This window comes from Triturus cristatus, chromosome 12 (genome assembly GCF_964204655.1).
Source record: "Triturus cristatus chromosome 12, aTriCri1.1, whole genome shotgun sequence".
In the NCBI taxonomy this organism is placed as follows: domain Eukaryota; kingdom Metazoa; phylum Chordata; class Amphibia; order Caudata; family Salamandridae; genus Triturus; species Triturus cristatus.
In genome coordinates, this window is record NC_140595.1 from 837,887,087 (window position 1) to 837,912,498 (window position 25,412).

The following is a 25,412-nucleotide window of genomic DNA, read 5'->3' on the forward strand; positions in this document are numbered from 1 at the left end:
CTTGCAACCCTGCGACTGGAGATCTCCGCCTCTACTAACTTTCTATGCAGAGATCTCTACCACAGTGGCTGGGGACTCCACACATACAAGTATACCAACGACTCGGCTTGAAATGTAAGAGGGAGCAGTGGGAGTGTGGGAAATTAAAGAGAACTACTCAAAAATGGGTGCAGGTTACGGAATTTGAAGGAGGGGTTGGGGAGAGGCATGCTAATATAAACCAAACACCCTCAAAAACCTAATAAAACTGCATTTCACAGAATTCACTTCTAAATTTACTAAAACCCTAAAACAGACTTATTCCAAGTCTAGGTTGGAATACATTGAAGTCTTTTTTGACAATCGACACAGCCAGCTGCCGTACAGTCACACAATCCCATAGGAATCAATGGATGAAGGAAATAAAAAACACACACCATAGGCATTAGTGTTGAATTAATTAAATTATTTGAAGCTTATATTTTATACACATCCCCCCTGCACCCCATGTTGCTGTCCCATCATGCTCCGCTTTCCCCTTCTATCCCCACCCCCGCCCCAACTTTACTCTTTCTTCCCCAATAAGCCCTTCTGTTGCTCCCTTCCCCTCACGAGTATTTACTTTTTATTTCCATTTCTGGAGGGCCAGGTACCCGTCGTTTTCTGCTGAGCTCCCTGTTACAATAAGAAGTAAATGGATAAATAAAACATTTTTTACAAGGTTAATATATATTTTTTTACCAATCTAAGTGGCATCCATCTTTATCAGATCGGTCAATAAAACATGGCAGCAGGGTCATTCAGTTTGCAGGCGCATGCATGGTGATGCATGAATGTGCCTATGGGATGACACGACAGGCAACAGCGACCCAATCAGCGCACCTTCGGTTTTCTTTTCGCTTTTCGTCGATGCTGCACAGTATAGGCAAACAGCATTGGCAATGTCAATACGCCAAAGGGGAGGGCAAGATCTATTGCTTTTGCCAATACTTGTTTTTATTTGAAGTTAGAGTCTAGAACAAGGGCTGAACGACTCCTGCACCATTTATCGTGTACAGATGCTCAAAGAAAATCTGTTATAACTCCAACAACAAAAAGAAAAAAACAGGCGTGTGATCGGCAGAGTCGGCCCTCAATGTATTTAAACTTGGTGCTTCGGGAGGGTACTCATCTACGGAAGTATATGATCTGCTCAGTCTTAGAAGGATGGACTTGCGCTTCCTGGGTGGACTGCGCGGCAGACGTCTACTGAACCAGACACAAGACGCTCCGCTCCTAGCGATGCTTTGCATTCCACTAAGGCAGACACAAGACGCTCTGCTCCTAGCGATGCTTTACATTCCGCTGAGCCAGACGCAAGACGCTCTGCACCTAGTGATGCTTTACATTTTACTGAACCAGACACAAGACGCTCTGCTCCTAGCGATGCTTTGCATTCTGCTGAACCAGACACAAGATGCTCTGCTCCTAGCGATGCTTTGCATTCCGCTGAACCAGATACAAGACGCTCTGCTCCTAGTGATGCTTTGCATTCCACTGAGCCAGACACAAGACGCTCCGCTCCTAGTGATGCTTTGCATTCCGCTGAGCCAGACGCAAGACACTCCTCTCCTAGTGATGCTTTGCATTCCGCTGAACCAGACACAAGACGCTCTGCTCCTAGTGATGCTTTACATTCTGCTGAACCAGACGCAAGACGTTCTGCTTCTAGTGATGCCTTGCATTCCACTGAGCCAGACACACAATACTCTGCTCCTAGTGATGCTTTGCATTCCGCTGAGCCAGACGCAAGACATTCCGCTACTAGTGATGCTTTACATTCTGCTGAACCAGACGCAAGACGCTCTGCTTCTAGCGATGCTTTGCATTCTGCTGAACCAGACACAATACTCTGCTCCTAGTGATGCTTTGCATTCCGCTGAACCAGACACAAGACGCTCCGCTCCTAGTGATGCTTTGCATTCCGCTGAACCAGACACAAGAAGCTCCGCTCCAAGTGATGCTTTGGATTCCGCTTAACCAGAGGCAAGACGCTCCGCTCCTGGTGATGCTTTGCATTCCGCTGAACCAGACGCAAGACACTCTGCTCCTAGTGATGCTTAGCATTCTGCTGAACCAAACGCAAGACGCTCTGCTTCTAGCGATGCTTTGCATTCTGCTGAACCAAACGCAAGACGCTCTGCTTCTAGCGATGCTTAGCATTCTGCTGAACCAAACGCAAGACGCTCTGCTTCTAGCGATGCTTTGCATTCTACTGAACCACACAGAAGATGCTCTGCTCCTAGTGATGCTTTGCATTCCGCTGATCCAGACAAGACGATCCGCTCCTAGTGATGCTTTACATTCCGCTAAGCCAGACGCAAGACGCTCCACTCCTAGTGATGCTTTACATTCCGCTGAGCCAGACACAAGACGCTCGGCTCCTAGTAATGCTTAACATTCCGCTGAGCCAGACGCAAGATGCTCTGCTTCTAGCGATGCTTTGCATTCCGCTGAACCAGACGCAAGACGCTCTGCTCCTAGCGATGCTTTGCATTCCACTAAGGCAGACACAAGACGCTCCGCTCCTAGCGATGCTTTGCATTCCACTAAGGCAGACACAAGACGCTCTGCTCCTAGCGATGCTTTACATTCCGCTGAGCCAGACGCAAGACGCTCTGCACCTAGTGATGCTTTACATTTTACTGAACCAGACACAAGACGCTCTGCTCCTAGCGATGCTTTGCATTCTGCTGAACCAGACACAAGATGCTCTGCTCCTAGCGATGCTTTGCATTCCGCTGAACCAGATACAAGACGCTCTGCTCCTAGTGATGCTTTGCATTCCACTGAGCCAGACACAAGACGCTCCGCTCCTAGTGATGCTTTGCATTCCGCTGAGCCAGACGCAAGACACTCCTCTCCTAGTGATGCTTTGCATTCCGCTGAACCAGACACAAGACGCTCTGCTCCTAGTGATGCTTTACATTCTGCTGAACCAGACGCAAGACGTTCTGCTTCTAGTGATGCCTTGCATTCCACTGAGCCAGACACACAATACTCTGCTCCTAGTGATGCTTTGCATTCCGCTGAGCCAGACGCAAGACATTCCGCTACTAGTGATGCTTTACATTCTGCTGAACCAGACGCAAGACGCTCTGCTTCTAGCGATGCTTTGCATTCTGCTGAACCAGACACAATACTCTGCTCCTAGTGATGCTTTGCATTCCGCTGAACCAGACACAAGACGCTCCGCTCCTAGTGATGCTTTGCATTCCGCTGAACCAGACACAAGAAGCTCCGCTCCAAGTGATGCTTTGGATTCCGCTTAACCAGAGGCAAGACGCTCCGCTCCTGGTGATGCTTTGCATTCCGCTGAACCAGACGCAAGACACTCTGCTCCTAGTGATGCTTAGCATTCTGCTGAACCAAACGCAAGACGCTCTGCTTCTAGCGATGCTTTGCATTCTGCTGAACCAAACGCAAGACGCTCTGCTTCTAGCGATGCTTAGCATTCTGCTGAACCAAACGCAAGACGCTCTGCTTCTAGCGATGCTTTGCATTCTACTGAACCACACAGAAGATGCTCTGCTCCTAGTGATGCTTTGCATTCCGCTGATCCAGACAAGACGATCCGCTCCTAGTGATGCTTTACATTCCGCTAAGCCAGACGCAAGACGCTCCACTCCTAGTGATGCTTTACATTCCGCTGAGCCAGACACAAGACGCTCGGCTCCTAGTAATGCTTAACATTCCGCTGAGCCAGACGCAAGATGCTCTGCTTCTAGCGATGCTTTGCATTCCGCTGAACCAGACGCAAGACGCTCTGCTCCTAGCGATGCTTTGCATTCCACTAAGGCAGACACAAGACGCTCCGCTCCTAGCGATGCTTTGCATTCCACTAAGGCAGACACAAGACGCTCTGCTCCTAGCGATGCTTTACATTCCGCTGAGCCAGACGCAAGACGCTCTGCACCTAGTGATGCTTTACATTTTACTGAACCAGACACAAGACGCTCTGCTCCTAGCGATGCTTTGCATTCTGCTGAACCAGACACAAGATGCTCTGCTCCTAGCGATGCTTTGCATTCCGCTGAACCAGATACAAGACGCTCTGCTCCTAGTGATGCTTTGCATTCCACTGAGCCAGACACAAGACGCTCCGCTCCTAGTGATGCTTTGCATTCCGCTGAGCCAGACGCAAGACACTCCTCTCCTAGTGATGCTTTGCATTCCGCTGAACCAGACACAAGACGCTCTGCTCCTAGTGATGCTTTACATTCTGCTGAACCAGACGCAAGACGTTCTGCTTCTAGTGATGCCTTGCATTCCACTGAGCCAGACACACAATACTCTGCTCCTAGTGATGCTTTGCATTCCGCTGAGCCAGACGCAAGACATTCCGCTACTAGTGATGCTTTACATTCTGCTGAACCAGACGCAAGACGCTCTGCTTCTAGCGATGCTTTGCATTCTGCTGAACCAGACACAATACTCTGCTCCTAGTGATGCTTTGCATTCCGCTGAACCAGACACAAGACGCTCCGCTCCTAGTGATGCTTTGCATTCCGCTGAACCAGACACAAGAAGCTCCGCTCCAAGTGATGCTTTGGATTCCGCTTAACCAGAGGCAAGACGCTCCGCTCCTGGTGATGCTTTGCATTCCGCTGAACCAGACGCAAGACACTCTGCTCCTAGTGATGCTAAGCATTCTGCTGAACCAAACGCAAGACGCTCTGCTTCTAGCGATGCTTTGCATTCTGCTGAACCAAACGCAAGACGCTCTGCTTCTAGCGATGCTTAGCATTCTGCTGAACCAAACGCAAGACGCTCTGCTTCTAGCGATGCTTTGCATTCTACTGAACCACACAGAAGATGCTCTGCTCCTAGTGATGCTTTGCATTCCGCTGATCCAGACAAGACGATCCGCTCCTAGTGATGCTTTACATTCCGCTAAGCCAGACGCAAGACGCTCCACTCCTAGTGATGCTTTACATTCCGCTGAGCCAGACACAAGACGCTCGGCTCCTAGTAATGCTTAACATTCCGCTGAGCCAGACGCAAGATGCTCTGCTTCTAGCGATGCTTTGCATTCCGCTGAACCAGACGCAAGACGCTCTGCTCCTAGCGATGCTTTGCATTCCACTGAGCCAGACACAAGACGCTCTGCTCCTAGCGATGCTTTGCATTCCACTGAGCCAGACACAAGACGCTCCGCTCCTGGTGATGTTTTGCATTCCACTGAGCCAGACACAAGACGCTCCACTCCTAGCGATGCTTTGCATTCCACTGAGCCAGACACAAGACGCTCTGCTCCTAGCGATGCTTTGCATTCTGCTGAACCAAACGCAAGACGCTCTGCTTCTAGCGATGCTTTGCATTCAGCTGAACCAGACATACAACTCTTTGCTCGCAGTTGGTGATTACATTCTACTGAACCAAAGTCACAAGATACTTTGCTAATAGTTGATGGTTTACATTGTGATGAACCAGACGCAAGATGTTTTGCCTTCGACCAAACCACACATAAGCCCCTTTGTTCATAGTTGATGGTTTGTGTACTAATGAAGCAGACAAGACGCTTTTTCCTAGCAGATAGTTTATACTCTGCTGAACCAGGGGCACAAGAGGCTTCGCCCCAGTTGATGGTTTACACTGAACCAGGTGTAAGACCCTTTGCGTCCGATTGATGTTTGTGCTCTGCTGAACCAGAGACACCAAACATTCTACTTTTAGTCCATGCTTAGCATTCTGCTGAACCAGACACAAGATGCTCTGCTTCTAGCAATGCTTAGCATTCTGCTGAACCAGACACAAGATGCTCTGCTTCTAGCGATGCTTAGCATTCTGCTGAACCAGAGACAAAAGAAACTTGGCTACTAGTTGATGGTTTACATTCTGGAGAACCAGACATAAATACTTTATGTTCTGCTGAACCAGACAAAATACGCTTTTCTCCTTTTTTGAAGGCTTACAAAATGCTTATCCAGAAATAAAACTATTTGCTCCTTTTTGACAGTTTGCGCTCTGCAGAGCCAGGCATATGAAGCTTTACTCCAAATTGATGGTTTATATTCTGCTGAACCAGAGATACAAGGGATTTAATACTAACTGATGATTTATACTTTCTGCTGAACCAGAGATACAATGAGTTTGCTGCTAGTTGATGGTTAACACTGCTGAACCAGAGATACAAGGATTTTGCTGCTAGTTGATGGTTCACGTTCGGCAGAACCAGGCATAAGAAGCTTTCTCTTAGTCATTGGTTTACACTCTGAAAATCAAACATAAGACGCTTTGCTTTTTATTGATGTTTCACATTCTGCTGAACCATGCATAAGAAGCTTTACTACTAGTTGATGGCTTCCACTCTGCTGAACCAGAAATAAGTCACTTCACCGGACTGCAGCAATGAAGCAAAGCCCCTTGAACCACACTGGGCACCATGGGCTGGCCCACCGAGAGTTGCACCAGCAGGGCAGGGAGTGGTTGAAACCCTTTCAAAACCGGCTATTCACAGTAGAAAAGGCTGCAGGAAGCGCCCAAGCCTGCCTGACCACAAGATGGCGTCCGGGCAGAATTAATCAAGCGCAGCAGGGCGATGAGGCCGTACCTCGAAGGGGGGAGACTCCAGTTTAAGGTCAGCAGGAGAGCTGAGTAACGGTGGGCGAAGCCCACGCCGCGCAGAGGTCACGAGTGTGACAGCACCTGGAGTGGACACCGATCAGACCTCGCGCATGTCCCCCACCTCCCACCCCCATCTGGCTCACCCACCAGGACAGGAAGGCGATCAAGAGGTGGTGCTCGGACAAAGACCAAAGAGACCAGGCAGCAACAATAGCGGCCTCTGTGTAGAAGATCACTCCAACATAGGGCATCCACGGGCTTGTGAATCGGCTGCCATACTAAGTAATCAGCAAGATGGCCGACAGGTGAGGTGCTCCGGTCAGGAGCTCCCTGGAATCTACCCCCTCCTTGAACCTTTATACACACCAGGGGTTCTATGGACTGCAGCCCTTCGATTCTCCAATTCCCGCGATTGAATTTGAAACCAGCCTCAGCAACTTCCAAGGAATTCCGTGAAAATTCTACTGACCGCAGAGACCTAGCAATATGGATGATGCCCGGTGGAGCTACCTAGGTAGCTATAGAGGAGATTGGCTGTGAATCTTCCCCTCGGCCATCACCTACCCAGTCGGACTTTAGGCAGACTTTTTGTCTCTGCTTGCCGGTCTTTGACCTGATCTTCATTCCAAACCCATTTTACTTTTCTCCTCTTCCTTAAAAATCAGTGTGGACACTATCTGGATGCGGACATCAGAAACCCTGTTACTTGCTGGAAATGTCGAGCACAGGTACCATTTGTTGAACTCAATCATGCAACGGCAAAAGACAAAGTAATTTACCATCAGGCAGTAATAAAGGGGGGACTAATTAATGCACGCTCCCTAGTTAAACATGCATTGGACATTAGAGAGCTAATCATAGATAATGAACTAGACTTTCTAAAGAGGACTGCAATCCAGATATCGCAGTTGCTTTACCATCTGTAGGAAAGACCGAGAGGACGGGGGGGGGGGGCTATCATTCATAGAGATACTCTGCAATGGAAGAATTTTAACCTACATGAGTTCAAGGGAGCTGCAAGCCTTGGCTTCTGTTGTGCCATAAATGGATCATCCTCATTCTCTGGAGTGTTAATATACCGCCCTCAAGGCAACAGCAGTACCTTTATGGACACATTAGGGGACACCCTCAGTCAAGCCCTGCTCAGATACGCTACCTTTACATTGCTTGGAGATATTAACCTACACCTAGAATGTGGTAATAATCCCGGGGTCACCACCTTTTTGGAACAGTCTCTCCACTGGGCCTGAACCAATTAGTGCAGGGGCCGACACACAGGGCCGGACATACGCTGGATGCAGTCTGCTCCAACCTTCCCTCACTCCAGATAGAGGCTCCTATCCAGCAGGCCTGGTCAGGTCACTGTTTTATTCCACTGGCCATCCCAGTACCTAAGCTGGATTACGTAGCCATGAACAGCAACAAGGGGGTGCCGAGGCGTAAATGGCATTTAATAGCCACTAACCCCAGCCTACCCATAATTGCCCAAGATAAGGTACCAATCCTAACTGGCGAGCCAGCTGAGGATTCCCACCGTTTCCACATCTAGATGACGGCTATAAGTGAGGAACTAATTCCCCTCAAAGCACACCACCAGAAGTGGTCAAATTAAAATCACATAACGATCCATGGTTCACGAAAGATCTAGCGAAACAATACCTACGTTGTAAACAACTAGAACGTAGATGGAGAAGGGGATATGAAGTAGCCAACTTACATATTTTTAAAACCCACAGGAAACAATATCACTTGGCTATTAAAGCAGCAAAAAATAGTATTTTGGTAATAAAATAGCTATGGCAAAGCAAAACCAAAAAGATTTTTGAAATTGTAAAATCTTTTATTTATCCCAAAGCTCTACATTCAGAAATTCCTCCCTCTCAAACTATCTGCAATGATATTGCAATACATTTCGAGGATAAAATCAAGAACATTCAAAAGGATTTTGGAACTTCAAGCTTCCCTGAATCTATTAACGAACATGAGCTGGATCACAGGCAGGGCAGGCCCGTCCTTCAAGCCTTTCAAACTGTTACTTTACCCCAGACACATGAAGCCATCTTAGCATGTAAATCTGGTTTGCCATTGGATGCTTGCCCCCCAACGATGCTACATCATATCATTGACATAGCGAATCCAGTGGTTCATGATATTGTGAATTCCTCTTTCCTCCGGCATAGTGCCAGATGAGTGGAAATTCGCCGTTGTAAAACCACTAAAGAAAAAACTAAATATAGACCCTTCTAATCTTTCCAATTACAGGCCCATATCCGTGCTACCTTTTTTAGGTAAGATCACAGAGAGAATGGTCTATAAGGAACTCTCCAATTTCTCTGAATCAGCTCAGATCATCCACCCTCGTCAATCAGGCTTTCGTCCGAAACATTCCACGGAATCAGCGCTACGGGAGATATCGGACACCCTAAAATGTATTACAGACGATGGCAAGAGGGCAGTGCTGATCCTTTTGGATCCGTCTGCCGCTTTTGATACCATCGCTCATAACATCCTGCTAGCCAGACTAAAATCTTGCGGCATTTCCAACACTGCACTGGCCTGGGTTACATCCTTCCTGTCAAATCGGAGGCAAGCCATCTCCCTGGGTACCTTTCTCTCCTCAGAACGCACCATCACCACGGGAGTTCCACAAGGTGCCTCACTTAGTCCACTCCTCTTTAACATATACATGGCCCCGCTGATCTCCCTCATCTCGGCTTACGGGATTGAAACAACATCTTATGCTGTTGACACTCAGTGGATCCTGTCCCTTGGAAAAAAACTCCACGGAAGCTGAAGAAAATTTCAAAGCGTGTCTTACGGCAGTAATCAAATGGATGAAAATCTCCGTTGCAATACGGATAAGACAGAATTCCTGCTGCTAGGGAAAAATAACCTCTTTCAACCTAAGGACTGGTAGCCAGAGAGGCAGCAGCCCCTCCATCCACTGTGGAGGTGGCTACAAACCTAGGGGTGTGGTTTGACTCCTCCCTCTCCTTCAAACCCCACACACTTAAGGTGGTGGGTACATGCTTTGGCCCAATTAAAAACTTGAAAAAATGATTTGATCTAATTGCGCAGGCTGCAAGGAAAACAGTGACAGAGGCTTTAATACTCTCATCACGCCTAGACTACTGCAATAGCCTCCTGGCAGGTGTCAACAAATCAACCCTGAGGAGACTACAGGTGGTGCAACATGCAGCAGCTAGATTGGTCCTAAAACTTCCCCGTAGGGCGTCAGCGGCTCTGAAAACCCTTCATTGGCTTTCGTTATACAAAACAATTTTATTCAAACTTCTCCTCACGACCTTCAGAGCAACTCGCCGATTATGGCCAGTATATCTCTTCACAAGATTTACACCATACACGACGATGAGGACACTCAGATCCACTTCTAACCTACTCAAATTGCCAGGCTTCAAACTCAAAACCAGGGGAGCGAAGTTGAATACTGTGTTAGGAGCAAGGGCCTGGAACTTCATGCCAAACAAATTAAGATCAATGGAATCTGAAGAGCAGTTTAGGAAGGCCCTAAAAACATCTGATGAATCGTGCTTGGCACTCATCTAGATCCTAACTCTTCACTGCTGAAGCCCGTTATCTTATAGCGCCAGGAGGCTCCTCTGGGAGCGACAGTTTGCGCTTTATAAATGCCACATTTCATTTAATTTCACATACCCCATAGGATGTGTGTATATGTTTAAGCTATGCTCTAGTAACTCATGTTACTGTATAACACTGTTTTTTTCCGTATGTTATACTAGGCTCCTGTAACCGACGTAATTTTGTAACTCGCTAATCCTCATTTAAAGTGCTCGGATACCTCCGGGTCTAGCCAGCGCTATATGAAACTCTGCAAATAAAATAAATAAATAAAATAAGGTTATTTGCGTTGACGCTTTGTTCATAGTTGATGGTATACACTCTGCTGAACCAGAGACACAAGACTCTTTAATCCTTACTTGAGTTCACACATCTAGTCCTCTTCTTATTTACTTTCTCACCTAAGGGCTGGGATGCAAATAGCCTACATGACCTCTGCGAAATGATTACACCTGGATTTATAAGTCTTTCAGGTTTCAAGCTTTACCCCTGTTCAGGTCATGCACCATTCTGAGAGATGCTGTGCCTTGCAAGAGTGGGTGTATGGCTGCCCAGAGAGACACTTGTTCTGCCAGTTTCTCTGCCCCAGGCTCGACAAATCCAATATTTTTGTCTTTCGTGCGGCGCACCTGACTTTGCAGCCTCCGTGACTGTATAGAAACTTTAAACAGGTCATCTAGTCTGGCTTCAGGGGCTAAAGCGAGAAGGATTCCACTGAAGCTCTCTAGGCTCATGGCTCCCTCACGAATAGAATCCTGTTTCACAGGTACCGTAGCCCAAGCCGTCAGTTTCACTGTGTTCGGCTTTAAACGCAGGCACCTTGAGAGCAGAGCTTCTATGCAGAAGAAGTCCGAACCCACTGAACTGGCAAGCTTTTCAAATCAGAGGGAGCGGTGGCACGGGAGCCTTTGGTCCACTTGGTGGAAACGTCATGTTGTGGATTTGAGCCCATCCTGAAGCTGAAAAGCACATTGAACCAACCGCGGACTTCATTCAGGACACACTTCTGGAGGTAGAAGCGGGCAGTCCTGTCCCCACACACAGAGGTTTGTGAGTTTAATCACCAGTCTAGGATTCCCTAGGATCCCTGCATCTCTTGGCGGGGGCCACCCGATGAAGGACTTGTCGCATCACGCTACAGGTATATGGCTTTCATCCGTTCCACTGAGGAAATATGAATTTTGTGATCAGTTATGTCCCCTATCGTAGACCCCAACGGCTCCATGTACATGCTATAAGTACATGTATGTTCCCTCCTGCTCCAGTTTTGAAGACGCAAATATATGTGCGTCCACCGTCAACATGTCCTCTTTCAGATCCGCCATGAATGGGTCAGATATTCCATTCCTAAGTATGAAAGGCCACCGACTTTATGTGGTTCACTTTCCACATTTTACAGATTCAGGCGAGTAGGCCCGAATTCTGTCATCAAGCCTTTTCCTGCCTTCTGCCTCTGAAAGCTCCAGTCTGAGCCTGCATCTGTATCCATGAACTTTGTCCTACTCCCTGCGCGGCTAACGGTGCCTGATCCAGCCTGTCGCCTGCCAAAAAACTGTATTTCACCTTCAAGATTATCTCCTCCGCTCCTCATCCGATGCATTCCTGTCTAGTAGTTTAGGTAAACATTCCTCCAGCTACCGCGCAAAGGGCCAGGCCTCGCTGTCCTCATGCAAGTAATTCATAGCCCCGTTACCAAGGAATATTCCTACCCCCTCGCATCTAGCGTAGACACTTAGACGCTTGTACACGCACTAACAGTCAGTATAGTCAGTATAGAATAGATTCTATCCTAGAGACCTCTCCTTTTGGATAACACAGTTCTTTAAACATAGGATATTAGATATGATTTGGGATTAGGTTGACATGACCCCCAGACTTTTGTCTCCACATGTAGAGCTAAATGTCAAATCCCCTTCACCCTCTAGTTGCACGTCAATCACACGTCATGCGGCTGCGCGCGCATCTCTGCCAAATATTTCTGCTGACATTGCAGGATTCTCTTATGGATCCACCTACTTATGACATCATGTATGATGACGTTTATTAAATTACGCCCATGTATACGCCTCTATTAGCTACGTATGCACCTTTTATCTATACTATCAGCTGTTACGCCTCTTGCATCTGTTTCACTGTAATGTATTTTCTATAAAACTGCCTATCTGTCAATAAAGTATGCCCTTCCTTCCTGAACTTTCGTGGTGATGGAATAGAATGCCTACAATTCGAATTGTATTCCTTTGTATAGGAATAAAGCCTTTTAAAACCTCTAATACCACGGATTCTGCCTCTTATATTTACTGAGTTATTCTTAATAGACTTTACCGCATAAAAAATAGTACCGGTAACGAAATATTTACCACACCACGTGCGAGTCCAAGAATTCTAATATCACACGGCTATGATGCAGCAGAGAGGTTTTGTTTTTATTCCACTCACCTGCACGGAGTGCATCTCTAGGCCTGCCACCAACCTGCAGCCAAGCGGACTCTAGGACTTTACAGAGTCTGTCAGCACTCACAGGGAATCCTCTCTCAGTATGTGTGGGTTCCTCTAAAAGGTACAACAGCTCCCAGACGTCGGTCCCTTGGAGGGGGCGTGGTGAAGGAGAAAAAAAGTGTGCGATGCAATAAAACCGCACTGGTATGTTGTCATTACTCTGGACCACACATTCACAAGGGTGGAAAATGGACGCACAAGTGTTTGTTTGCCGTCCATATCAATCCAGGATGAGCAGCTGCTATAAAAACACACCGACTCAGAGAGAAAACAAGCATTTGCAATGCAATAGGTCTCGCATTTATACGAGTTTGAGCTATTGGCATTGTAAATGACAATGCTTTTTATTTAAGTTTGGTTTTTTTAAAACATAAATAAAAGGCACTGTCATTTACAATGCCAATAGATCAAACTCGTATAACTGCGAGACCTATTGCATTGCAAATGCTTGTTTTAAATGTAAAGTAACTAACCAAGGAAAGTTTATTCTCACTTGCATGACCAATACCTCACTAAGCAACACACATTCACGCTCACAAACGCATACACATCAACACATGGCCATTCATACCCTTAAGATTGCTAATATAAATATGTATTGAAATTAACAAACATATACAAACATAAATTTGCATACTCAATCATACGCCTACATATATATTAATGTCTAGCTACACGTGCACATGTATGTAAATTGTGAACGTACACACGCACTAACACATTTGTCATATTTAGTTGCACATGCATGCATACAGAATCCAGCCATCACTCCAACATCCTATAATAAACAAATCAGTGTTTACTTACGTATGATTAGACACGCGCGTGCGAACAGGCAAACACACAGGGACTCTAGAGAGACAATATTATGCATTTCTGCTAGTTTTACGATTGCTTATTGGTTTGTAGAAAGCACTTTGTTTTCTGGGTGTTAACAATGTTCTGGTTTGCAGCCACGAGTATAGTTATGAAATGGTGAAGGAGGTTCTGGAATGAAAACAAGACTCTGGAACTGAATCCACGCATCTGGAACGATGACGGGTTCTGGATTATGAAGCCATGGCTATGAAATGATGTAAGGATTCCCAAGACATGGTTCTTGGATGATGACTGGGTTCTGGATCCGGTGAGAGTGCTCTGTAGTCAGAACAGGGTTCTTGAAAATGACTCGGTTCTGGAACATGATGCATGCTTCTGGAATGTATTGAATTGATATTGGATCTGGAAATATTTCACGACTTTGGAGTGAAGGCACGAGCCTGGAAGATGACCGGTCCCACTGTGATGGCAGGGTTCTAGATTGATGTATGTTGCCTGATAACTTGGTGGGTATTTTTCGGTGGGTGCGCGCGAGAGGTTCAACGTCATTGACCGATACTCCCTCATCTGAATAAACCATTTGGGATAGATGCTCCCTCCTCCATGTCCCCACCATCCTGCGCACCATAGCCATCCTGACGCTTCTCCAGCCCAGAATGTGATCCCGCCCCCTCGTGCAGCTGCAGACGTTGTTGGGTCCATTAATGGGAAGTGAGTGGTGAATTGTAGTGGTGGTGGTTACGGTTATACTGACGGGGGTGGTGTGCGCCTACGGAAAATAACAATACAGGTCTAGTAAACGTGGACCTGGAAAGAGGAAGGGTGTTGAGGGAAGGACGAATGAAAAAACGGGTCACTCGGGAGAGAAGGAACAGGAGGGTGACAGTGAATGAGAGGAAGAGACAAGACAGAAAAGTGCACGAGAGGGAAAGAGAGTAGGAAAAAGAGGATAGTCGAATAGAATGAAACTGGGGAGAAAACGAATAAACAGGGAAAAAAAAGTGTAAAAGAATGGTAGAGACAAGCAAGAGAGAAGTGAAGTAAGCGGGAAAGAAACTAAGAAAATAAAAAAGAGGAGGTAAAGAGAATGAGGAAGACAACCTGAGAAGCGATAGTAAAGAAAACAGGAGAAAGGCGAGAGATGGAAGAGTACGAGAGAAGATAAAAACAAGTCGAAGTAACCTGCTAAAGAGAGCGTAGAAAGGATACAGGCACGATGCACAGATAGAAGACACGACATGGATGAGTAGACGAGGTTGAGAATCCAAAATAAAATGTTTAAAAATGCATGCGGATTGTTAAAGTGGCAGTCTGTCCATTAACAGCAACAAAATAATAAACATAGAGACCAAAAAAACAGGCAACAGAAACAAGCATTGGCCGCACGCGCGCCTCGCGATTAAAGTTAAAAAAAAAACAAGAAAAACCAGACAAGCCCGGCGGAGCGTGGCGCGCGTGCGCTTGGGGGCGGGGGAGCGCATTCCAGGCGGGGGAGCGAACCCTTTGAAGTGCTCCCAAAAAGCGGAGTGCATGGCGGCACCAAGCGCGTGATTGTGCGCGTGCTAGCAATGCAATCCGATTTTTGGGAGCACTTTGAAATGCCCTTTTACAATAGTCTCGCTTTGCGATCGCTTGCACGATAGCAAGGCGAGACCTAAAAACAAGCATTGAAAATGCAATAGGTCTCGCCTTTAATCAAGTTAAAGCCATTCGCTTTGCTAATGGTATTGTATAGCAAAGCAAATGGCTTTCACTTAATAAAAGGCGAAACCTATTGGATTTTCAATGCTTTTTATAGTTAGCACATGATTACCACCAGATTGATGGTAACTGCATTTCCTAAATGGCCATTTAGCGACTATTCTCAATTAGGAATTCCTTTGTACATGCGGTCAGCAATTCGCTATTTGGAAATCCCTATTAATGATTTCCTATTTAGCAATTTCCAAAATGTGATTTCTATTAGATAGAAATTGCATTTTGCACCACCACAAATGCCTTTCGTACATACCGAAATTGCATTTTACATTTCCTAATGGCCTAAAATTCTGATTTGCACCTTTAGGAAATGCAAAATGCCTTCATACATGTGACCCTAAACTTGCAGAGATTTTGAAAAATCCAAGCATCACACAAACAACAAGTTTCGTAAATGAGCCAAACCCATTCAGAAGTAGAGTAGGGGCTTACTACGCTCCTGCGGAGAGAGTGTGCCTCATTTGCGTAGCGGGTGTTGCATTTAGAAGTTACAAATATACTAATAAAGCATGGTGTGGTAGCACACTGTCATTTATAGCCAGGACATTTTCCACTGAAATGACCAATAAATCTGCACGGACCTACAGTTTTACTGATAGAACCATATAGAGTACAAATGATGATGTGTGGAAATTGTGTTTTCAGCTAATATTTTTCATTTGTACATTGCCGAGTAAAGTTTCTTGATTTGTTTTGATCCTGTTACATGTTTGTTTCCGTCACACTTCAGAATCAGAAAAAACACTTTGTCACATAGTTCACCTTACAAATACCTCACACTTTGCAAGAAGAGAAAGCAATGTAAATACTAGTCTACGGGGAAAATTAATAAGCAGCAATGTTTTAGAAGGCTAGACTGACATTTGACATCTGTCTTTGAGTACATAGCAAATATGAAAAGAAAAAGAATGATGTCATCCTTAATTCTCATTCACTTTTCGGTGGTTATTTTGTTGGTGCTACGGCACCCCCGCGCGCCTACTTCCAGCGCCTGTAGGTAAGTAAGGGCATGTCAGGGTTTCATTTCCCTGCTTCTCCCTGCCACTATAACTTAAAATAGAGCAGTTTTCACAACATGAAATCCCCTTTGAGCAGATATACGTTTCCCCTTGCTAAGCAGTTCTCGGCGGCCTACGTTGTTATAGTTTGCGTTCTCCCACACAGCATGTGGTGCCTGAAAGATCATGCTCCTGTGAATATTCTGAGCAAATGCCAGCAGCTTCCCCTGCGATTAGACGGTGCTCCCAGCTCTTAAAATCTCGCCGCCGGTCACCGCGCTCACCCTTGAAGCTCCCCTGGTGCCTGTAAAGCAGATTACAAACCATGGAGTTTTTGGGGGCGCATTTGGCGTTCAGGTCTCGCTGGCAGAAGACAGACGAGAAGCTCTGCCGGCACAGCATGTCCTTCATCCTGCACCAGGCGCTCAGGAACGACTTCTTTGAGAGTTATCTATATCTTTTGGAACGGGAGCCATTAGGTGAGCTCTGCATTTCTTCAAATAGTATATACGCTAGATCATGGGCACTCACAAACATTTTCAAAGTTTAGTCTACCGACGGCCGCACTGATGCCAGTGAGGGGGGGGGGGGGGTGTAAAGAGGGAGTAGGGGAAACAAAGTATGTATATCTAGAAGCTGTCTTTTAACAAGCATTGGCCGCACGCGCGCCTCGCGTTTGAAGTTAAAAACAAGCATTTGCAATGCAATTGGTCTCGCATTTACGCGACTGAGCTATTGGCATTGTAAATAACAATGCCTTTTATTTATGTTTTAAAAACAGAAACAAAAATAAAAGGCATTGTCATTTACAATGTCAATAGCTCAAACTCACGTAAATGCGAGACCTATTGCATTGCAAATGCTTGTTTTGTTATGCATCTAGCTTGTCAGCATGCGATTTGGAATTACTCTATGAATCGAGCTTGAGATTGTGACCGAGGAAGGAGTAATATTAACAAAGCACTGCTTGTTCGCACTGTACTCTGCTTATAGTCTGGAAAGCGGAATGGAGACAGGATTCTTTTAATATTAAAGTATGCTGGGTCACTCCGAGGACTCAAATATAGTGTTGTTTCATGGGAGTAGACATACAAGCAACGCCGTTAAGAAAACGTCAGCACGGCAAACAAGCAGGAAGTGGGATAAGGGAGGGGGTGGCAAATGGCGTGTACATTTCGCGGGCGCTTTGATGTTCGCAGTGGCCGCGCGGCTCACTGAGAACATCAAAGCGCCCGCGAAATGTACACGCAGGCTGCCAAATGGTGCGTGCTCCCGGCGAAAGTGATCGCAATCGCGATCACATCAAAGCGGCCGTGCGGCCCGCGAAAGTGAAAGCAAACGGTGTGCAGGCTGACAAATGGTGCGCGCGCCCGGCGCACATGCACTGTATTTGGAGGCCTGAAAGCACTCGTTTGCACTTCCAGATCCCCCATTTACAAAAGCTCTCGCGAGAGCAGCGCTAAAGCGCTGTCTCAGGCGAGACCTAAAAAGAAGAAAAACAAGACAAGACCGGCGGAGCGTGGCGCGCGCGCGCTTGGGGGCGGGGGAGCGGACCCTTTGAAGTGCTCCCAAAAGGCGAATTGCATGGCGGCACGATGCGCGTGATTGTGCACGTGCTAGCCATGCAATCCGCTTTTTGGGAGCACTTTTCAAACCCGCTTTCTATAGTCTCGCTTAGCGATCGCTTACGCGATAGCAAGGTCGAGACCTAAAAACCAGGCAGCTCTTCCTTCCCACAGACAACAGTCTAGTCACCTATCACTTAGAAAAGAAACACAAGCCTCCAAGAAAAAGGTGGATTCAACCAGGGTTTGCTCCACAGAAGCAAAAAAGGTGGGCAGGAAGCTACTCCATCGACTGCCCAGAGAAGCCGAGCACACTTCCCTGGCACTTTAGAAAGCCGGCAGACGCAATGCGAGTCTCTGCACACCTCAATGAGCCATGGGAGTGTAACGATTCCTGCTCGAAGGATGCAAATGTTAAATTAGACCTTCAAGACACACACTTACCTTGAGTCCTTCTTGGGGGAGTTCGGATCCGAAGAAGGCCGGCAGGTCATCAAACACCATGCTGGCATTATGGTCCGAGAACTGCAAGGAAGGAACAAGAGCTGTCAGGAAACAGAACATTGTTTGGAACCGACTTATACGTGACACAATTTAGAAATTTTTCAAATCAATAAAAGAAATAAACACAATCTAACAACTTCATTCCCAGTAAGCCATCCAGTGCCTCTGCAAGAACCTGTACCCCGTAGCCCTTCCTTTATGTCTGCAGACAGTGCACCGTTTAATTTCCTTCATTCACTCAGGGGCAGTGCTGAGGAGAACTGAACACTGTCGCTAAACAGATGCGATCCCAATAGAAGGGCAGAAGCACCCTCTCAGGGCCAGGGAGCGTCGTGTGACGCAATAACGCCGGGTGAGTGACGTATGAATGCACACGTCGTCAAGCCGAATGTTCAAGATGGCCGGTGAGTGGGGATTCCTGTCCCACTGCTAAGAGTCATGCTTTCCCTGAACCTGACAGGGGCTCACACTGGCCGAGGCGACTGAGGTAAGTTGGGGGCATGGGTGAGATGGGACAGTGCGACCTTTAACCTGAGGTCATTGCATGCCACTTAGACAGACAGTCCAGATCTGCATTGGTTGTCAAGGGAAGAGGCTTACATGGCTCCAGCAGCACTAAGTGCACAAGAATGTAGTGGATAGAACAGTGGCAGTCAATAGTCTGAGACCAAACAGTTCTTGGGTTGGAGGGAATCCTAATATCCCAAGGAAGGGGCATGCGATGCGAGACTGTAACTCGTTGTAGGAGAAGGAGTCACGAGCAGGGAGGATTGTAAACAGTTTCAGTAGCTCAGAAAGAGACGGGCATGTCTGCGGCAGCGCGTTAAGAGGAACACACGGGGTTTAGTGACACAAGAAGGAGACAGACTGGGCCATAACGAGCATCAACGCCCTGGGAGGTAGAAGAAAGCGTTAATGGACTGGAAAAAGCTCTTGTCAGCTGAAATAAAAAGACATTCCAGGTGGATGAAAAAGTAAACTGCAAATGCGAAGATAACATTTGCCTGGTCTGGTTAGAGGGCAAAGCATCCATTGATCATACTTTAAACGCAAAGGTAACATTTCTTTTAAGGTATTTTGGTTTGACTGGTTGTGTGAATGGGTAATACTACTTACTTTTTTTTTTAACTCCCAAATAAGTCTCCTTCCGAAGTTAGTGATACCGGGTTGCATGGCTTGTGTCATACAACTGAAAGGCTTGTCACTTTCGTTGTTGATTGCACATATGTATGCGTGGTTTTATTCTCTTGTATGCAAAAAGGTGCACGATTCTCTGTATGATCGTAGCCTTTTTAAATCGTTCCTGTGTCATCACATCACGGTCGTGACAAGTAGTCTTGTTACTCCTGAGTAACCAGGAAGCTGGCTACTTCCTGGCTAGGTTGGTCTTGTGAAGGAGTCTCTTTTGCCTAAGCCGGTGAATCTTTAAAGATTAAAACTTTTTCTGTTGTGATTTGTTGAATGACGACGAGGCTGTGCGGAAACTATTGTATTCGAGGATATCTAAGATGGCCCAAAAAGATGAACACTTTGCGTGCGCTTTAAAAACTTGATGACAAATTTTAATTGAAAGCGCTAGATTGAGGTACTGGCGATAGTGGGCAGTTTTAATTCAATGCATTTGTGAGCTACCTTTGAGTTGGAATCTTTTTAGGCATTTAGAACTTTTCATGTATCGATCACTCCACATTTTCTCTAACTGTAGTGTAGTTCTCTTCCTTCAGACCATTTTAAAACGTACTGTGTCCAATGCATCTCACGTGTTTTGTTCAGGTGTCTGAACAAGTGCGGGTCGCTTATAAAACAAGCATTTTCAATGCTAGCATTTGCAATGCAGTAGTTTGAGCTATTGGCACTGTAAAAGACAATGCCTTTCATTTATGTGTTTTAAAAACCTGCATGCGGTGCGTAAACATGCACTTTGTACTTATAGAACTTACTGACGAGAAGCAAGGCTGGCAGAAACTGCTCCTCTTTTACTGCCAGACCGGCTTCTCGTAAGCAAGGACTATGAGGCTTATTTACAAGCCCCAAGTGCCGCCAACACGTCCCTTTTTCCCGGCGGTGCAAGAGGCTTGTAAATAAGCCCCTATAAGTACAAGTTCTGTGCTTACGCATGTTTTGCAGGTTTTCAAAACACAAATAAAAAGCACGGTCATTTACAATGCCAATAGCTCAAACACTCGCAAATGCGAGACCTATTGCATTGGAAATGCTTGTTTCCTGTTGTGACCTCCCATAAGGACTGTCCCTGTTACATGTGGTGTTACTCGCCATGTTTTATTCACAGTTATTGAGTTCTATTTTCTTTTTTCTTTTTTTTTTTTTTTTAAAAACCTTTATTACAAATTTCAGAGAAATACAAGTATGGGCCTACAACCAACAGGCCGGCCACTAAAATGCAGTATAACCCAAGGCACAGCTGAACATTCACATCGATGAGGCAACAAAAAAGGGGTCACTGGAGGGTTAATCATCGCCGTCGGTCGCAGCCGCAGTCCATAAACAAACAAGAAAGGTTTCATATTTTAAGGAAACGAAAAACAGCAAACACACAAGGCAGAGGAAATTAATAGCAGTAGCATGTGCCCCTCGTGTCGAGGGAGTAATCCAACCCGGGTAGACAGAGGGGGGGGGGGGCAAGGCCGAAGAAACCAAATTCGCATGTCGCAGGGGCATATAGGAATGCGCGGGCTAGGGAGATAGAGCGGCATCTATCTCACGCATCTGAGGCGGGGCGCATATACCTCCACGATAGGAGTTCCAGGGACCCCACACCTTAATCCACTTCCCAAGCTTGCCTCTCGCCACATACACCGTTTTCTCTCTGAACATACAGAGTTCTATTTTCTTAATGACTTTATCCTAGCTGGTGTTGCAGGCCCAACAGGCTCTCCTGCTTCTGCAAAGCAGAGTTCTCATGTTTTCCTGGCTCAGCGCAGCGCCCAATCAGGTGCTGTGTTTTTCCTCTTAAAGACGCTCCCTCCCTGTTCCACGACCGGCACGTACATGATACCAGAGTATGTTTTCTTTAAGCAGCGCGGCACGCCGCGCTTTATCTTTAACAATGGAGGCCGTGTGCCTTTTTTTCTCTCTTCGGTGCAATTTAGTTTTTCAATATTCAATTTTTTTATTTTTTTTTTAAAGCAGTGCAACGATCTGCACTTCAGCTTTGACAATGGGGGCCGCTTCTTTTATGTCTAGCCCCACACAGCACTACCCCTACAAAGAAACGGTGTGTGAAATTACACAAAAAAGGGTGCCAAAAGAGTTTGTTTTGGAATAGTGAGCTTTAGTTGATCACCTAACCTTGCCAACAGGCTAGGTATATTTTTAAGAGATATAAATACAGTTTAAAATCAATTAAAACAGGAGCCAATGTATGGGTTTTTAATATCAAATAAAGCCTTTGTTGTGATCAGTCACAACAAAAAGATTTTTCTGTCTCATAAAACATGCAACTCATCTAAACAATGCAGTAATGGCAGAGTGCGAGAACCAATAAAGGAACCCGGTTTCTCATAGTCCCCTTTCTGTGTCAATAACTCCTACCTTTGGATTGGCTCTATTGGACGGAATGGCGTTGCCCGCAGAGATGCTTTTGTTGCTGTCTATTTCGCGCTCCAGGTAGATAAGATGAGTAAACAGACGTGAGATACGGGTGACGTCCACCCCGAGCTCTTGTGAGTGAAGGGGGCTCAACCTAATGCATCTTTCCAGTCATCGGGCTAAGATAAAAGTCTCATCGGACAGAGATCTAGGCATTCCACAGTGAGGTGGGCGGCACAGGTAGCTTAGGAAATCATGTTGTGTATAGGGGAGAGAAGTTGGCCTAATGGCTAGGGCGCTCAACCTCGAATCTGGGGAACTGGGTTCGAGTCTCGGCAATGACGCTGAACATCCTGTGATTCTGGGTAAATCACTTAATCTCCCCATGCCTAACAAAAATGAATGTGTCCTCATGTATCGCAACTGATGCTATGTAAAGTGCTCTGATACATGACGTCTCGGGTCAGGTTCGCGCTATTTAAAACACACGTAAAATAAAAAATAAATTAAAAAATAGTAGCTTTAGTCCTGCTACTGCGCATTCTTTATATCAAGCGACAATGTTTCAATGTGGGTTTCATTTGGGGAACAAATACGATAGGCAAAATTGAGTTGCTAAGAATTAAATCAGCTTAGGGAGAAACTCAGGGAGACAAATATATGTGGGTTTTGCGGTATTAGAAGTCACTTAAAACATGTTGGACATATTAAACATCATATGTACAATCGCATGGACAGAAAGCACTGCGTTACATTACTGGAAATGTAACCGATAGGATACTGTGCACAAGTGCTCGTGAAAATTGTGACGGCGCAAGTGACACGTGAAGTGGTATATACAGCGGTGGTGTGGGGCGCAACAAAGAACGAAATGGTACAGTAATTTTTTTTTAATTTAGGACATCCAGACAGTCAATGATAAGTAAATTACAAAGAACAATGAGTAGGCTGTCCGTAACATGGGGGCGCCAGAAGTTAGGCTGTTCGAGTTGACGGCGTTTCGGCCTGGAGAAATCTAGGCCATCATCAGGACTGGTTACATACAATTTAAGGCAGTGTGTGGTGAGACACGGTAGTGGGATCACAACCAGGGGCCACAGGGGAGACACGGCATCTGAAGTTATGCGGGTCCCGTGTGGACAGTTAAGAGGATGGGGCGGCGGTCTTTAGCCCAGTGAATGGGTAACGGTGTGGGTGCATGAATGAATCACGGGAGGAAGAATCGAGATGTGTCCCGTGCGCATTCTTTAGCATGATTCATTTTGACGTCATCATAGGTACTATCAGTGGTCAAAGTGCATTAAAAAGTACAAAAACTGATCCTGATTGCAGTGGGGGTGGGTCAAAAACCAGACTGGAAGCAGCAAAAATTTTGTTGGTTTTTCACGTTCACTTAACTGTAAAAATTAGAATGCATACACCTTAAATGAAAAATAAAAACATTAAACCAGTTCTCCCAAAACGTTTTTACATTCAAGAACCGTCCATACATCCCATGATGGCCCAGATTCCACTTCCAGTTGAATCAACACAGAAGCTATGGCAACAATCTCAGTTACCCGTACCAAGCGCCGCAGCCCCGGAGGCGGACTCAGCACTTCGGTGTCTTAGAATGCTGAGCACTGCATAGAACTCCAAGGGTCAGACTAAACTAGAAATGATTAACCATAATTAGCTCAAATAGGAACCATTAGCATCACCTGGTGAGCTGCTCGCTTTGTTAGAACAAAATCAGTATTCTACTAAACACTGCTCGTGACATCCTTCGCCCTCCCTTACACATCACTCGTAAAGATGCAGGTCGAGTGGCTCACAGACGCCTCTGCATCTCTCACAGCTACCCAGCCGCACTCTAATAATACAGTCAACACATTAAATTATACTCAACTCATTCGGTCACGTTTTATCTAATAAAAAATCTATACAACAAAAACCTACCGATTAATCACTCCACTGCAAACAAAAAAAAATATCATTTACAACGCCAAAAGCTCTAACTTTCACAAATGCGAGACAGATTGCATTGCACATGCTTGTTAACTCTGCACAAGAGGCAGAGATGTACTCTACTCTCTGCATTGGTGCAGTGAGAGTAGATTCTCTCCTGGTAATTGTATCTGTGTTTCGTTATAAAGACCTCCACATACAATGGATGACCCCTAAAAAGGGCATTTCTGCAAGCAATATTGGACAGCTTTAGTGCCTGCCCTGCTGCCTCTGGGGGCTATGAGATGTCAATCAGTGCGAAGGGGTGGCTAGAGCTGGAGTGCTTTCTCTGCACTGTTCAGTGTAGATCTAAGAGGACTTTGGACTTCAGCAAGAAGCCTTCAGAATTTCCCTCAGTGGCAAACGTGAGGGTGATCCGGTTTCCGGTCTGAAGACTGTAAATGCTTGTCCAAGCAGCCCCATAAAAGAGTCACTATCTGGATCCCTCCTATCGCGACAGAAGGTCCGCGTTCACATCCACAGAGGCAGAGAAGAGCAAACCACCTTTGCACCTATTCTAGGCTTGGGAAAGACTGCTCAACAGCCATGACATCCGCCAAGCTTGCTGTTTCATGGTGCCGCATACTTACCGCATAGATGAAGGCTCTGGCAAGGGGAACATGGTCCAGCAGGGTCAGCAACGTCACCAGCCCAAAGGCCCGGAAGTGGACCTTGAGTGGCAACCACATGGCGATGACACCGTGCACGCCGCCTGTGGGGATCCTGCAAACAATAGAGACAGACATCAGGAGGAGGATCAGAAACCAAGGACTCAAAAGAGGAAATCAAGGGCACTGTGGGGTACATCGGATGAGGGACGCGTCACCGTCCTTCACCACAGGGTTGTGTTGCAACAGCAGGTTAGCAGAGACTACGAACAGCAGCATTCAGAGAGACTACTCAAGGTGCCCCGGGTCCCAGGCATCCAGTCCTATCTCTAGCCATGAATTACGAAACGTCGAAGCTTGCTTTGGTTCTACATGTCAAAAAGCTAACAAACAAAACAGGCATTGGCAAAATCAATAGGTATGGCATTTGTAAGCACGTGCAATGATTATTTTTTTTCTGTAATAATTTTTTGCAAAACGAAAAAATAAAACAAATAGCACCACCTAGACATGGGGGAATCAAATGTCAATAATAAAAAAAATATAAATAAAATTAACAATTTCATATAATATTAACGGCAAAGTAATAATGCTTTCTAGCAAGCAGGTGTACTTAAAACAAGTAAAGAAACCTTTATAGTTTCAATGCACCTTATAGAAAAGTAGGATTCCTTTTACAACAAAATAGGCACTATCGGCTTATAATTACTCTATCCCGAAGATAGTTTAAAAGCACAAGGATAAATGAAAAAAATAACAAGCATCAGCAAAGCCAAAAAGTCTCTGCTTCAAATAGCAGAGCTATTGGCTCTGCAAAGTGTTTAAATCAGCATGTAAACGTCATGACACATGCTTCCCATCAGACGTGTCATAACATACGTGATGATGCATGCTCACACATGAAGCATAACCTATGTGTACAAGTCGCGATGCAGCCTCCA

The 25,412-nt window shown here is 45.9% G+C and overlaps 1 protein-coding gene across 1 annotated transcript in view; it reads right to left on the bottom strand.

Annotated features, from left to right (window-relative positions):
- The window catches only part of RNF167 (ring finger protein 167), a 490,868-nt gene that overhangs the window by 377,163 nt on the left and 88,293 nt on the right, over window positions 1-25,412 (bottom strand). Inside the window, exons 2-3 of the mRNA XM_085636818.1 lie at window positions 24,454-24,586; window positions 18,269-18,349 (exon numbers count right to left, since the gene is read on the bottom strand). Of these exons, the coding sequence (XP_085492944.1) occupies window positions 18,269-18,349; window positions 24,454-24,552 (180 nt within the window). The 5' untranslated portion in view covers window positions 24,553-24,586. The remainder of the gene's footprint in view (window positions 1-18,268; window positions 18,350-24,453; window positions 24,587-25,412) is intronic.